Here is a 16333-nt window from a genome sequence, read left to right as displayed (position 1 = left end):
ACTGGGCTGCCTTGCCATGTTTATGATGATGAAGGAAGTGTGGAAGTGGAATGACTGGAAGAGACTGGTTAAAGTCTCTTCTCCACAGAATCCATTCCACACTTCCTTTTTTTAAATATCTATTTATGTGATCACATTTCCCTGCCACCAATTCGTAAACGAGAGTTCTGACTGTCTGTAACTTAATACTTATAATACTTATACACTCCCACACCGAGATGTCAGTCAGTTGGCTGGTGCTTTAGTTGGTTGGTTGGTCAGATAAGGATGTGGGTGGTGTCAACCAGGCCGTCTGAGCCACCAGCCCACCACTATATCGAGTATCCACACAGCCGCAAGTGAACTCTGCTCAACTGAAGTGAAAGTGAGGAAAAACTAGGGCAGTAGTAAAGGGCTACAAAGAACGCCGCAAAAGCAACTGTGTCGGCGCGGAACTTGGAAGTGAAAGAAGAAGCCTATCGTGTGAATCTACCGTTAGTTTTTATTCTGAGCTGAATTAAGTCCCGCTGGCGCTTCCAATGGTGACAAAGTCAGGACAGAAATAAAGTTTGTGACGCGAGAGAAATGGTAAGTGCATTTCATGTTTACTAGCAGAAGTGCGTATGCAATGTGTAGCGTAGCCTGTTTGTTTTAAGTAGCCTACATAAGTTAGTCTCAACATCAAAGTGCCACTATATTTACGGTTTTAATGGCTTATATCATGAGGTATTATTAAAACAGTTGTGCAGAGGGCAAAGTCCTCAAAGGTGACAGACAGCAACAGCACCAGGGACCAATGAGGTGACGCGAACATCACCATCACAGCAAAAACCTAGCCTCGCGTAGCCAGGCTTTCACTCATCTGCGAAGACCTGTTGATAAATGATAAGAGATAGGCTACTAAAGTAAAGTAGGCCTACATTAACTCAATACTGCACTTAAGTACAATTCTGAGGTATTTATACATTAGGCCGACTTGAGTATTTCCAAATTCCAATACTTTTACATATAGCCTACCATACATCTCAGAGGAAAAGATTGTAGCCTACTTCCACTACATTTTAATTGGAAATCTTTAGTTCCTCTTACTTTGTATTATTTGATTATTTTTACAAAACATACATGAACCACTTCAGCCCATATCGGCCATTTGGAAATAGACGATCTAGATAGATAGATACCTTTAATTATCCCAAGGGGCAAATTCAGTCACCCAGAGTCACGCAGCAGTTAAAGGACAACTTTAGTTTTTTACAACAAGGGTTCATATTTTAGATTGTAATTGAAGAATATAAAAGATGAGTGTTAAAATTATTTAATTTACTTCTTTCTATTGTTTTAGAGATTCTTATGTCAGTGGTTTGGGGCATGCGTACAAGTGGCTAAATATGTCATTTTACACAGAATAAGCCCATTTCTAAGATACAACGTAACCTTTCATGGTTGGATGTGACTTATGGGGGCTAGAAGTGTTACCGTAAATAGCAATAAATAAACTGCTGGCTTATTGTGTCTAAAAAGACATATTTAGCCACTTGTACACATGCCCCCATGTGTACGCATGCCCCACATTTTAGCACTGTAAACGCAATAAAACAATAGAACGAAGCAAATGAAAACATTTTAACACTCACTTTTTCTTTTCTCTAATTACAATCTAAAATATGAACCCTTGTTGTAAAAAACAAAAAAAGTTGTCCTTTAATTGAGGGTAGGCATAAGGGCTGTAAATGACATTACCCCTGGCGTTTTGGGAAAATGTAAATGAAAACAACAATAGCCTAATTATAAAACTTTGTTTATATAGCACCTTTCAAAATTGCATTACAAAGTGCTTTACAAAGGAAACAACAAAAGAACAACACACAAAACAAAAAGAAAGATGATGAAAGATAAAATTCATAAAAATTATGCAGGGCCTAGGCCACGGGGCAGTGGTCCAGGCATCTGGGCTGGTAATCCAGACCAGCCTTGCAGCGTCGCTGGTTCGAGTCCCGATCCTGATGACCCTTGCTGTGTCCCCCCCCACCACCCCCCCCCCCCCCCCCCCCCCCCCCCCCCCCCCCCCCACCCCCCACCCCCCACCCCCCCAATAAAGGCAGAAAAAGCCTTTTTTTTTTTTTATTAAAAACTATGCAGAAAGCAATGCAGATAAACAAGTAGGACTATATAGGCCTATTTGGCTACTGGTGATTGGTGAATTACCTGTGCAGATAGCTGAGAATAAAGAGGAATAGGCATTCAAAGCTGATTCTGTAGAAGTGACTTTTAAGGAGAGATTAAAAACGGGGCACAGACTCAGCAAGACTGATATCCGAGGGAAGGGCATTCCGAAAGCAAAGGCCATGCGACCTTTTGTTTTTAACTGACCTTTTGGAATGTCCAGGAGTGCTTTATTTGGCAAGTAGGGGGGCAGTAGGTCAGAGATGTGCCTGGCCTTATTGAATTCTGAACTCAATTGGCAGCCAGTACAGGGATCTTAAAATGTCCAAAATGTTCCCTCAAAGAAAATGATATCAACAAAAAAGCAGATCGCTCACAGTCATCGCGATGTGTCATGTTGTTGCGAGCTTGTAGATCTGCTATTTTTTGCGTTCTCTGTATGAGGATGTGCAGAAACCTAGGTGGTTAAACTGAATTGGGATTTGGTAGGAAAATGCCAGGTCCACTCATTCTGGATGAAGGGGGAGGGAGTGAAGGAAGGAAGGCACTCGAATGGGCAGTTCCTGAGTCAATGCTGGTTTACTTTTGAACACACGTTTGTTCAAATTATACTGTTAATAGCTATCTAGGCTAATTTGAAAACCTAAAAGTAAAATAAATGATCAACATATCAACTGAAGCTACTTCACTGTGTCTGCTCATTATAGGACATGTTCTTGTTTAAGGTTATGGGACAGTCTGAGGAAATGGGTGAATTATGAATCCACTCAAGATGCTGAGGTCGTACTTGTTTTGTCCTGTTGGTTGGTTTCCTGTCCATGTCAAAGGCTAAGCATCGTAGCCTTGACTTTCTGAGACACGCGTTTCCCCCCCTGGCTACAGATGGCAAAATGTCATGGAGAAATCTGTCAGAACACAAAATACTCTGGGCTCCAGCGGTGCCCCACATATCCTGCTCTAGTTTCTTATCAATCTGTAGAGGCCTCAGGATCAGAGGTTTACATTTTTCCTGGATATGGCTTGTTTGTTGTTAATATACAGGTAGACTGGCCTGTCTCGGCCAGAGAAAACCTGCCTGGCAACCTTTTGTTGTCACTGATTGACTGCCCAAGTTCTCACTCTGTTCTTCTGCAATGTCACTCTATCTCAGGGGTTCTCAACTTACTTGTGTGCCTTTGTGAATTTTGTGAAAACTGCAATGTTATTGCATTATACTATACAAACCATTACCATAGGTGTAGCGAGCAGGTGGTTGGGACTGGGAGAAGGAGAAAGAGCATGTCAGAGCTTGCTTTGCTATGAGAGCAGTGAGCTACAACTGCTATTTTTGCTTTGAGTCGAATGTCCGTTGAGACTCTGACTGGCCCTTTGGTGTGCCTTGGAGACCAACAGTGTGAAAACCACTGCTCTAGCTCATTGCAGGAAACCGCTTTTGGTATTGACCAATCAATTGTATTTACCACAGTTAAGTTAGGAATCTGTCTTTCTAATAAGTATTGCCATTGGTTAAAACGTATTGTTGTTTATAAGCCATACTGTTTCATGTATTCAATTGTGTATATCCGGTAACACCTGTTTGGTCTTCTGTCCAGGAGAATGGGAGGAGCCGCCTGCAACAGGCCCAGGAGGAGGTGGAGGATGTTAGGGTCATCATGTTGGACAACATGAACAAGGCTAGCGAGAGGGAGTGCAAGCTTGGCGAACTGGACGACAGGGCTGAAGAGCTCCTGTCCAAGGTACAAGTTTATGGTTTTATTGTTACAAACATGACATTTGGTCTGCAGCAACATGAAGTGGGCCTTAGAGTCGGTGTAGAGGCCTCCTGAGAAAAAGAATTTCCCCGGTTCACATCCCGGCCCCGGTCTATGTGTTGAATTGTCCCTGACTACATTTAACCAGTCAACTACTGCCCCTAACCACTGAGCACTGTAATTATAGCACCCTTGGTAAATGCAGAGGACACATGTCACGTATGTGCCAAATATGGACCGACCCCTCCAATCTCAGGGTAGACACTCTAACCCCAAGGCCACTGTGTTGGTATGGTATGGTATGGTATGGTATGGTATGGTATGGTATGGTATGGTATGGTTTATTGCTTAATCCGTATTCGCTCTGGTGGCAAAACATGTTTCCCCTCTGGGATTAAGCAATAACCATAACATACCATACCAACACAGTGGCATTGGGGTTAGATTGTCTACCCTGAGACTGGAGGGGTCGGGTCCATATTTGGCACATACGTGACATGTGTCCTCTGCATTTACCAGGTGCCATGGCATTAGTCCGAAGGTTCATTAGTCAGAATTTGTTAAGAATACTATGCCTAACTCTAACCCTAACCCTAACCTTAACCTCAGTAACCCTAGTCTGGTAGGATTCACCTTGAAACATGGGCTGCATATTGTTGTAGTGTTTTTGGTTGGTTTCTGTTCTGAATGTTTTGAAGGTTTGCACAGGGCTCTACTTCCTGTATTGTCCCAGCTCAGATTCTGAGCCTGGGACAACTTCCTGCCCAGGAATATCATAGTTTTGGCCCAGAGGTTCTTCTCGCCCCCCTAGTGGCGAGAAAAAGAACCTCTGGGAACTCAGATTGCAGTAACCCTAACTAAATTCAGACTAATGAACCTTCTGACTTATGGGCAGTCCCCTACAAATACACAAGTAACAATAACAACATATAACAAACATACAATACACAGCAAGTGACAATAACGTACTTTACAATTGACATAACAAACACCCTCCCAAAACAAAGCTGGTGGTGTTCGTTAGCCTCTTATCAGTTCTCGGCCCGCCGGCGGGCCCGCCGGCCGTACTTTGACAAACATTCACGTCCACGCAAGCGTGTGTTTCACCTAAACGGGCATGTCGCATACCTATAGAAAGCCAAGAGTCTTGTGATTACAGAACCCTGTGGTTGTAGCATCAAAACTCGCGCTACTATCAACATACATAAACAAACAAATGTTGATAAAGTTATTGCTACTCACGTTCAAAACTGGTTTCTAGTCCACCAACATGATCTATTTCCACAATAATGTTGTTCTTATTTCGTGGAAAGTACACATAATCCAAGCCATTGATTGAAAATAGTCCAAACCATGTTTTCCTTCATGCCATCACTGTTCTCCCATTGCCAGATATACAAACGTGATGAAGACGACAGACAATTCTTCACGGTGTTTTGCATGTAAATCCAGTCCACATTTTCAGTATAACCCTTTGTTTGGTCACAAAATGGCCCCCAAACTGATTGACACTTTGACACTTCATTTCACCCAATTGGAGCTTCTAGTCCTGTCTCAGTCGTCTCCCAGTCCCCCAATAGCAACCAATAGTATGTTCTCAGAGGAGGTCCATGACTCCGTTTCCTGGCCCATATATTCAGCCAATGGCAGCAGTTTGTTCTGATGACTGGCACTTCTTATAGCCAATGAAATTCTCCACAAAATGTGTCTACTTTATTTTGGCTGAAGTGAACTACAATACCCCAAAACCCCTGCGTAACAGCACTACTGGACGTGCGTAAATGCGCAGCAGCGGTGCCGAATGTCAGACCAAAGTGTTAGGGCTGTCAGTAAAATAAATACATTAAATAATAATAATAATAAATAAATGAAAATAATAAAAAAAACAAAAAACAAAAAAAAACAGTCTATTAGCCCTTCTTAACCTTTTTATATGATATATGCAAATGTCTCCAAATGAAAACGCATAAACATACACTTAGTAAAACATGTGTAAAATATTCATATTCTGTAGTTTTATCATGTCCTTTGAAATTGGGCTAGGTAAGGCTTCAAAATGTGGCCACATTGTGTTTTTCAGCTCCTATATGATAATAACAGTGTTATGTAGGCATCTATTTACTGAAAATATTTAGGCGAGGATTAAAAACCTGCTATTCCAGTAAGTTAAAACTTGCATTACTCAATGTCAGTTGCACACAGAGTGATTATTTATTTCTGGGTAAAACTTCAAAATGTTTCCTTCAAGATGAGACCATGCCCAATGCATTACTCCAAATGGTTTAAAAACAACAATCAATTTACTTTGGGTACGCTGTGTATAGGCGTTTTTTGCAAATTATACAGGATTGTTAACAGGTTAAGGAATCTAACAGCAGCAGGAACAAAGGATCTCTTCATTCTCTCAGAGATTATAGGCATCAAAAACCTGTTGCTAAACGCAGGTCCTTAAATACCTTATAAAGAGGATGGCCTTCGAAGGAAAGAATAGTGTTCAATTTGGTCCTCATTCGCTTGGCTATAGTGATATCTAAAGTATCCTGAGGGAGGCCAATCACTGAGCCAGCCTTTTTAATCAATTTATTTATCCGTTTTTTGTCATCGGCCGTGATGCTGCCCCCCCAGCAGAGCACAGCATAATTGTGGTACAGTGGGTGTATGGACCGGTAAATTAAAGGGGTTGACTTAAACATATGTTTTCACTCAATATTATTACAGGATCAGTCAGTGTGGAAGTCCCTGGGTTGGACAAATAAACATATTATATCCCTGTCACAGAAACATTGGTGAGCATTTGCCTGTGGTGGGGGGCATAAAAGCACCAAAAAAGGTATTGCAAAACTATTACCTCTTCCTCCCTGAAAACACAAAAAGAACTTTGGTATGGTATTTAAATTATAAGAAAGGTAAGCATTGAAGAATCAAGATTTAAGAATCTAAAACATTTACTTTTACTCCTCCAACTTAGTGCAAGATGCAAATAGCCACAGGTAGACAGTCTAGACACTCTCTGGACATTACAGTACATGACAGGCTTTGATTAAGGGCTGTTGTGATCACTTGTTTTCAACTTTGTTACTACAGCATTCAGGGGTCTCGAAAGAGCCCAGGGAATTAACTAGGAAATGTCATCTTGATGTCTATAAATATACCTTAGGTGGAGCTAGATGGGAAAACAAATGTACAATTTGCATCCTGATTGTGCTTTATGGGTCTATTTTTAGAAAGGTATTTCCTATTGTTTCCTAAGATGAATGAAGTGAACTGGTCTCCCTGGGTATGACAGAGCATGTCCAGGACATGCCACGAGGCGCATGTCCGTCCGGGGGTCAGTTAAGGAGGTCACCTCTTTCCCACATTGGCCTGTTACATCACTGGGTCGCACAGTTATCTAAGGATGGATGGCCTGCCTGCTTGAGAAAAACTAGCAAACTAGCAGGCATGCCAAGAAAACTGCTGTGAAATTATAAAGACAACTATGAGGCATTTTAGTTTTACTGTAGAGTGAATACAGACAGGATGAAACGTGACACAGGTCATGACCTAGGCCCAAAACACAACAAGGTTTCCTTTTGGTATGCATGTTGACTGATTGAACCACCAGGACATCCCAGCTGTGAAATCTAGAAGAACACAGAGAAAATAAACAGACATGGACTACAACAACGTCTATGCAGGAGAATAATTCTCAAATGTTTTACAGTGCCTATGTCCATTTATTGAGAATATTTGAGTCTGTTGCTGCTGTTGAATTATAGGACTACTGCAATGTTTGAACACAAACACGCATCATGTGTGTGTACAGGACAAATCTGGATCATCCTTATTAAGAGATTTCTAATCTTGATATGTAATGTTTGTATTTTGTGTGCCTTCTTTTTTCAGAGTATCGTCTTTCAAAAGACCACCCAGAAGGTGAAGGAGAAAAAACGTTGGGACAGCATTAAGATGAAAGTAGTGCTGATTAGCATTGGAATCGTCGTGGCAGCTGTCATTCTTGTAATTATAATCTATTACACTGTCAGTGCTGCGCAAGGAGGCTAAACCTATTGCTAACAAGTAAAAATGGCATCGTGGGGAATTAATATTTCAGGACTAAAATGACAGACAAGATGGAAAATATACCAGTGGAGACAGCTGAGAGAAGTATAATCATGGTGATGATTGGACAGGCCTGATCGTAAAAAGCTGTCACGTACCACCTCAAAACCACTCGATGATGTCTGTGATGTTTGCTTGTTTAAAGTCATGGGGCCCTATTATGAACCAGGTCTTATGCCTTATGCCTTAACTTCTTTGCCTTTTTTTACTATTTTGTTTTTGTTTTTTAAATATTTCAAATAGCTTATCTGCAAGTTCATAACATGCAGATGTAGATCAGCATTTGAAGTATTTAAAAATGTTTTTCAAAATAGTGAAAAAAATGTAAAGAAGTTAAGGCATAAGGCATAAGACCTGGATCATAATAGGGCCCATGGTCTCAAGTCCGGGGCATGGGTGCTCCGAGTTCTGCTGGTTTTTACTTTTGCCATGACACGAAAACCAGCAGGACTCATTTAGACCTGTGATATCACGGTAATGCAGTTAACAATCTTGCACAATGATACACTAGCAACTATATGGGTCCCATGCAGGATTGAGGTTGAAAGCCACTGATTTAGCGTCATTTATGGACATATGTCAGGTTCACTCTTTTTCACTTATGTGTAGGTTGTCAATTGTAATGGTACCGTTGCTAACTCAGCTACTTTTTCACTCTCTTTTATTAATGGTTACATTTCTAACCAGCCTTCTGAGAAGTTGGAATATGGAGTGTGGAATATCTACTTATTATATACAGTATATATGTTATTAGTAATGTGTTGAATTCACTCAGTAAATATTCATTGATTTACAATAATACCATTGACAACACATTTCATGAACAAATTCATTTTCTATGTTGTTATACATGTATTAACAACATCCATGAGAAATAACTGTCTGATTGAGTAAAAGGTTTACTCGTATCCCTGTTCATTTGAAATGGATTATCAGAAAGAGTGAAAATGCCCTGTTCCAAAATTTTAAATATTCATTTTGAGGTTTCTAGGAAGGGACTCTTAGAACCCAAACTTACAAAAATAAATGTATAAACTATAAAAAGTATAGTGCAAATCGCAGATCTACAAGCCCACAACGCATTACACCATTTCAGATTTTGGCTTTATTTACTTGAGTATACGTTGTCCACCACTGTCATTCAATACCTCAAAATGCAGTGGATCAAGTCAAAAATCTATGTTGGGGGACCTACTGTATTTTCAAATCAATCACCTAATTTAATTAGGTTGAAATTAAGTCCATGCTGCACTCTGGTAGAGATGTTCGCAGTTGAGGGAGGAATCCCTATAAGATAAGATAAGAAACATAAACATAATATTGCCAAATTAAACAAAACAAGACAAAGTGTGCTGAGTGAATATTATGCTCATCCAAGTTAACAGTGCACTATGAGCAGTGTACAAATCAGATCTCAGAGAAATCAGAGATGGTGAGAACTCACTATAAGACTTCTTAACAGAGAGAAGAAGAGTTTTTTATCCATTTAGTATTCTTTCTAGTAAGGGTTTATGATATTCTGTGTTTTTGTTTGCATGTTAACATTTGTGACAAATGTCATCTCAAACTGTCTAAAGGTGTAATGTACAGTGTTTGTAAAAAATAAATAAAAAGACAATGCTGATAAAGAATAATCCCTTTGCTGTCAAATCAAATGACAGTTGAAGACCATTTTCTGCATCAATATAATGATATTCCATCCATGAGTAATGAGTTTTTGCAGGCCGTCCCTGCCATGCCTAAGCCATAACATACTGTATTCCATGGGTCTTCACTCTTCAACAGGGGGTCCAGGACCCCTAGGGGTTCCTCAGAAATACCGGGTGGTCTTGTGACACGTGTAGATCGGCTATTTTCGGTGGAGAGGTTTGGTGTAGAGGGAAAGCAGTCCAAGCAAAGCCAACGGTCAAGTTCACTAAGTGTGTATGGTTAAATTAACATCACACTGCTGATAGTGCTGTCAAACATGTCTATACCATCTACACCCCTGACACAAAACAGGACTTTGTGAACATCAGGTACCAATAGAACAGAACAAATGAGGAAATTGAGACTCTTCTATCTCTACAGCGTGCCAGGCCCAATTTGGAAAAGAGCTGGACTAACAGGAGCAGATTTAAAGGGCACACTGGAGTGTGGTGGAATATTGATTGAATGATTGATTGATTACTTTATTAGCAGTTGCAAATAGTACAGTAACTGACCAGTGGCCACTGAGGAGATCCTGAATAGAAATCTTGTTCTTTGGTTGACTTATATGATTAGGTTTGCAGCCATTTTTTCCACTGAAAGGTTGTCCTCTAAAATACAACCCAGCCATGGTAGGTAATTTATTCTTTCCCTGTGATAACATTGTCGCCCACTTTGACCGTGAAGTCTTTTGCCTTTCTGGACCCAAAAAGAATGGATTCAGTTTTTCCCAGGAGTGAAGATAGTTTGTTATCAGTGATTTTACCTATTTCAGAACTAAGGGCTTTTTCAACCTGCAATTTGTACTTGCCCAAGACAAGGAGTCATGGCTGCGAAGTGCGAACAAGAACAAATTGCAGTCACATAGGCCTACTGATGTCATATCTTTGAAGTGGCCAGGGCAGGGCATATCTGAACTTTGCTGAAGTCCAGGACAGGCTGGACAGCACACAGATCTAACAGACAAATCTAACAACTGTAAAAGACAACCTAACTCCAGAAGATGGCAGTAATGCAACACAAATAATAATAAGAACCATTATGCCTGAACAGATCCATTTGGTTCCGTTTGTACACTCTCAGAGTTAAATTAACATTGATTTTTAAATATAAATTGGTTTGATTGATTGATTGATTGATTGAAGAATTTATTAGAAGTTTGCAATAGAAAAAAGTACAGTTCCATGACAGTACAAATCACTGGTACAAGGTCAACTAAAAGGAGATCCTAGAAAGCCGAGGCTTATTTCCACAGGAACCACACTTTAAGTATCTCAACATTGAAAGACAGACGGATAGAACATAGTACTTTATCTAGGATAATATCAGTTTCAAAAGCATAACATCAAAAACAAAAAAAAGAGAAAAAGGGGGGGGGGGAGCATGGGGGCTTAGTCTATTTACAAGTCACGGGTAGCAGCTGTTTGAAGGTGACTTTTCATACTTTTTGGGGCTGCAGAGATAGAAATTCCATTAAATGGGGGTCCGTCCGTACGTCAAACTGGGGGTCCTTGAAATTAAAATGGCGGGGGGGGGGGGGGGGGGTGTAAAAATCTTCTCTTATGGGGGTCCCTGTCATATCTTATCAAATGGGGGTCCGTGGGCGAGTAAGTGTCAATTTTGGGGTCATTGACATGAAAAATAACAATTTTTGAGAGGCACTGAAATAACGCACCACTCCAATGAACAGCAGCGGCCAATGAGTAGGTATCTACGGTATCCACGCTTATGAAGAAATGTACTGGCCCGTTCTGATTGGATAAAACGGGCCTGGGAAAACGGACACATGATTTTATCGTCATACCTATGCGTCATCGTCATACCCGGTAGAATGACCAATGTTTACTGTTGCTAACAGAGGAGACCCTGCTGTGGTGAGTTTATGAGCTGTTTGTTTGTTTTCCTGATTTTTTTTAAAAGGGCAATTCCGCGCTATTGTCCGTTACGTATCTGACTGTCTGCCAGTTATATAAGTACTCAGAAAGCGTTACAAATGGCTAACAAGAGTTACCTAGATAGCTTCAGACAGCCAATGCTGTTATTAGCCTGTGTGCTACTACAGGCAACTTTTTGGGTTACATTTTCATGTCCGTGAAATGAAACTGACAGTGAGTTGTTCTCGCAGAACTGGTGTTTAGTTATTAATTGGTTATTAAGCATGTTACAACATAAGACAACACAGCGACATAAGTGTAAAATATATAGCATATAATTGGGATGTCATACAGCTTGGATGATTTGATAAATCAGTAAAACTTTGAATACGTTTCCCCTGTTAGGTAAATATCTGTATGTTAGGACTAGGCGGACCAAATTATGGCATCCTACTTTGATGAACATGATTGTGAGCCTACTAACCCAGAGGAACAGTACCGGCAGAATGCACTACTTGAATTGGCCAGGTGAGAGGAAATCATACTTCAACTAAAATTGTAACCATGAACATATAGACTATAATGAATGTAGGCAATGTAATGTTCTCAACTGTCTCCAGCTTAGATATGTCTGTAAATAAGTGACACGTTGTCAAAAAGAAAACAATAATATAATATTGATATATATTATATAATAATAATATAATATATATGTTTTGCATAATTGGCTGCTGTGTCTATATCATCATATCGTATCATATATCAATAATGTAACAAGTCGATGTGTTGACAGACTGCTGGTATTTCTCCCTCTGTGAAGGTCTTTGATGCAGGGCTTGGACATCGACTCAGGGGCATTTGACCTATCAGATTGGGACCAGCGTCTTCCACCTCCAGCAGCCAAAACTGCAGTCCAAACCCTCTCTGTGGTCATCATCTCTCCAGAACAAGCAGGTGACTCAACAGCACAGAAATTGACCTCATTGACAATTAACTTTCATTTTTGTTATCGAATGTTAAAGTAGTCCACCACACACTGAAGTTGATGAGTCATCATAGAGTTAATTATACTGCTCTGATGAAACTGAATGATGATCAGCATCAAATTTGATGTTAGAAAGAATGATCAATTCTGGTCATGGGTTCAGTGATGTGCGACTTCATTTAATTGGCTTATTACTGGATTGTACAGTGAACAGAGTATACCTGTATGCTTATACACATTAAATACATTTTACTCTGGTTGCCTACTTACAGCAGCAGAAACATATCGCAGCAACAAAACTACAATATGACGTCATTCAGACGTTAGGATGGGTGGGATCAGAACTAAAGTTCGTTTGTTCTGTGTCTCGGAGTTTATGCGACTAGCCGAACTGGCTAGTCAGACATTCCGCATTGTTTTCGTATATAGCCCAGCTGTCAGCAGCAGTGAAGCAAGTGAAAGACAGAGTAGTTTGGAAGAAACACAAGCCAACTTCCACAAACATCCCTGAAATCTCTCTAGCAACCAGGCATTCATAAACTCATAAATACAACCTGACAGACATTCAGTCATCACCTGTGCTGCTTCAGCCATTCATCCAAGTGCGATGGCATGTGGTGTGTCTGGCCGTTTTGGTGCTCAGTCAGCTGAGGCATCTGCCAAAGGGAAGTAATTTATTATGTTGTAGGCAGTGGTCTTGTTGTTGGTCGTGAGTGGCACATTTGTTTGCCTGTGTAGCGTAAATTCCGAATTTAGGCAGTATCGGAGGCATTTACGATATTGGTAATGGTATTGGAACAATACCATATGTTTGACTTCCCATCTGTATACAGATTGTGTCGTGGAAACTTGAGGAATTTCTCAGCAGTCTTTCATTTTCATGGAGAAGAGGGAGAGCATTCATCCCTGGGGGGTGGCACCAGTGATGATTGTCAGGGAACCGAATGTGAGTTTCCTTACCTGGATGGCTTGGCATGTATGTCTTTTGCACGAGCAAACTTTGCAAACCATGCCCAATCGCTGTACGTTTTCTCATCACTTGATAACAAGGCAGGCACGCCAAAATGGAGTCCTTGAGGCTTGTGAGTAGTGAAATGCGCCTAAGCTAGTGCCTGCCCCGAGCAGCCGATGGCCTTACACATGGATAAGTGCCGTCTAAGTTGGCGAGACAATAGTATATCACCCGTTTCCAAATTGCACTTTTGAGTGGGCTAGCTAGCAAGCTATATAATGAAAAAAGCTGGCTGGCTACATGTGGGCGACCATCGCTTCCATCCAGCCAAAGGGAGGACAGCGTAGCCACTAACCAGTGAAAACAAATTAAATTGCAAAATGTTTTGGTGCAAAAGGCATGGATAAACGAGGCATGCATTCCCAACTTGCATCGTTCCTGACCTGCATCGGCCCAAGTAGGTGCAAGAAGAGCAGCAGATCAAGAATGTCCACAAAAGGAATCCTTGCATAAGTCGGCCATGTTGGCCTGATAGGTGAACTGCAGAGGATCTGACTGTGATGTCCGTCAGATGGGCCAATACCACTATCCCAAAGATCTTAAGACCAATACATCCTCCTTCTGGTGATATAGCTACAAATGTCGTTCAGAACTTCTGGTGGGCATTCTCAGAACTCCTGCACCCCAGATTTCCAAACTAGTTTGGGACACCAAGTGGTGGAATTTTTAATCAGAAGCAGCATGTTTTGGAATTTAATCACCACTTCGAGAAATCTGTACAGAGAAATGGGAAAGACGGGAGAGAAAAGGGATGACATGGTTGAATTTAGGTGAAGTCGTCGAACGACCCTAATTGTTGTTGCTTTCACATCTGTGACATTTTGAGTCAGTAATACATCGTTATTAGATTAACAGAATCCACCATTAGCCAAATTGGTTTTTGAATTGAAGTTTGAGGAGAAAAGCTTGATAATGTCCTGTATAGAAACAAATCCTCCTGTTTTCATCCCTTAAATGCAGCTTATAAGCTGAATGAGATCTGCAATGATGATGATAGTTGGTTGTGTGTGGAGGCTTGTTATTCCAGCCAATAGAGTGTACATATTTACGAGGAAGATGATGGATGAATCCGATGAATAATAGGTAAGCAAAGTCAACCTGGTTGTTGTTGTTCTCACAGATAAAGGGCTGAAGTGTCCTGTGTGTCTGCTGGAGTTTGAGGAGCAAGAGACAGTTCGAGAAATGCCCTGCAAACACCTCTTCCATTCAGGATGCATCCTGCCCTGGTTGGGGAAGGTAAAGCACACACAAAGTTGTAAATCTTGTAAGCCATCAGACAAATCATCCTTTGCTTTGAGTCGAGTAAGCTCTTCTTGATTTTACAATGCTTCTTGTCATCGCTTATACATGTCCATCTGTCACCATCGGTACAGCAAAATCTTGGACTCTTCTGCTACACAGCAGAAACGTATGCGAATATGCAAATCCTTTTGTTTTTGGATCACTTTTGCATGGTAAAAATAAACCTTTTTGTTGTGACCAATGCAGCTTGGAGTAAGTGGGATTTAAGATTAGAGTGGCTAAAACCACACCACAACACCACACACCAGTGACAAGACACCACACCACAACTTATCTTTTTCATACTTCTCTGTAACTTTGTAAATAACCTTATACTACTGTGCTGCCTCTGGGCAACAAATTCTCCCCCTTGGGATAATAAAGGTATCTATATCTACAACTCTAGTTCAATGTTAGGCCAGGAATCATATCTTTTTATTGATGCAGACAGTAGGAAAGCCGATGGGCAGACCTTATGTAGGGAGAGAAAGAGGAAGTGGGCTCTGGTGGGACTTGATTCTAGGGAACCCTGTTTCTGTGTTTTCAGAAAAACTGTCCACAATCATATGGTTTCTGGGCACAATGTTCCCTTTTCAATCATATGTTTTATTTGCACACTATTCCTTTTTCAATCATAGACCAACTCCTGTCCTCTATGTCGCCTCGAATTACCAACCGACAATCCAGAGTATGAAGAATTTAAAAAAGACAAGGTTAGAAAAAGTTGTATTGTACTCTTTATTTCTCAGTAAATTCATTCTTGTCATTCTCTTGTGGAATTGGTGACTAAACTAACTGACTGGATATTTTTCAGGAGAGAAGAAAACAAAGGGAACACAGACTAGAGGACCTACATGGAGCCATGTACACATGACGTTTGAGATGTCAATCTTCAGGCCAAATTATACTTCATCACACAACTCTTTTTACCTGAAAATTCATAATTTCCGTTTAGCGCCAAAGGGGTTGTGTAATGCAATATAGATTGGCCTTAGTGCAATTCATGACATAGTCTGCAGTGATATGTTTCCCAAGGAATTCCCTGGAGATGTTAAATACAAAGGAAAGACATTTAGGAACACCATCTGTAAAAATGTAAATGTGAGAAGGTCATTGTCTATTTTGGATATCAGGTAGGACACGTGGTTATTTTCTTCCACTTGTCTAGGTAGCATGAATTTATTTTCCCTGTCCCTACAAAGTGACAGGGTTGCATAACTGTGATTTATTTTACTTTTGCTTGCATTCAATTAGAGTGAATGAAAAGGTTTTAGCGTTTTCTCTTTTATAGAACTATGGATGCTAGACATTGTGTACAAACGGCTATTCTACTGGAATTTCTTAACCCAAAGAAATTAAAAGTATGATTTGTGATTGTACAAAAGGAGGAATTCCAAGTTTGTATGTTCTAGTATTTAGTCTTACTTTCTTTGCCTTAAGGATGCCTGAATGAGTATTTGTTGTTTCTTTAAAGATAGGTATTTTATGCTTTTTCTTT

At 40.5% G+C, this 16333-nt stretch overlaps 2 protein-coding genes across 2 annotated transcripts; both read left to right on the top strand.

Moving 5' to 3' along the window:
- Positions 1–323: 323 nt before the first annotated feature.
- On the top strand, positions 324–9612 carry vamp5 (vesicle-associated membrane protein 5). Its single transcript, XM_080738169.1, has 3 exons — positions 324–567; positions 3735–3878; positions 7779–9612. The coding sequence occupies exons 1-3, from the start codon at positions 565–567 to the stop codon at positions 7935–7937; spliced, it is 306 nt and encodes a 101-aa protein (XP_080594295.1). The 5' UTR covers positions 324–564; the 3' UTR covers positions 7938–9612.
- A 1907-nt stretch (positions 9613–11519) lies between these two features.
- On the top strand, positions 11520–16175 carry rnf181 (ring finger protein 181). The gene is made up of 6 exons (XM_080738071.1): positions 11520–11557; positions 11963–12085; positions 12378–12511; positions 14675–14790; positions 15474–15548; positions 15650–16175. Exons 2-6 carry the CDS (start codon positions 12000–12002, stop codon positions 15707–15709), a joined length of 471 nt encoding a protein of 156 aa, XP_080594197.1. The 5' UTR covers positions 11520–11557; positions 11963–11999; the 3' UTR covers positions 15710–16175.
- Positions 16176–16333: the final 158 nt, after the last annotated feature.

The sequence above is a fragment of the Nannobrachium achirus genome, assembly GCF_963921795.1.
Source record: "Nannobrachium achirus genome assembly, chromosome: 12".
NCBI lineage: Eukaryota > Metazoa > Chordata > Actinopteri > Myctophiformes > Myctophidae > Nannobrachium > Nannobrachium achirus.
Note: the sequence above shows the minus strand (reverse complement) of the source record. Positions and strands in the feature narration are given on the sequence as shown.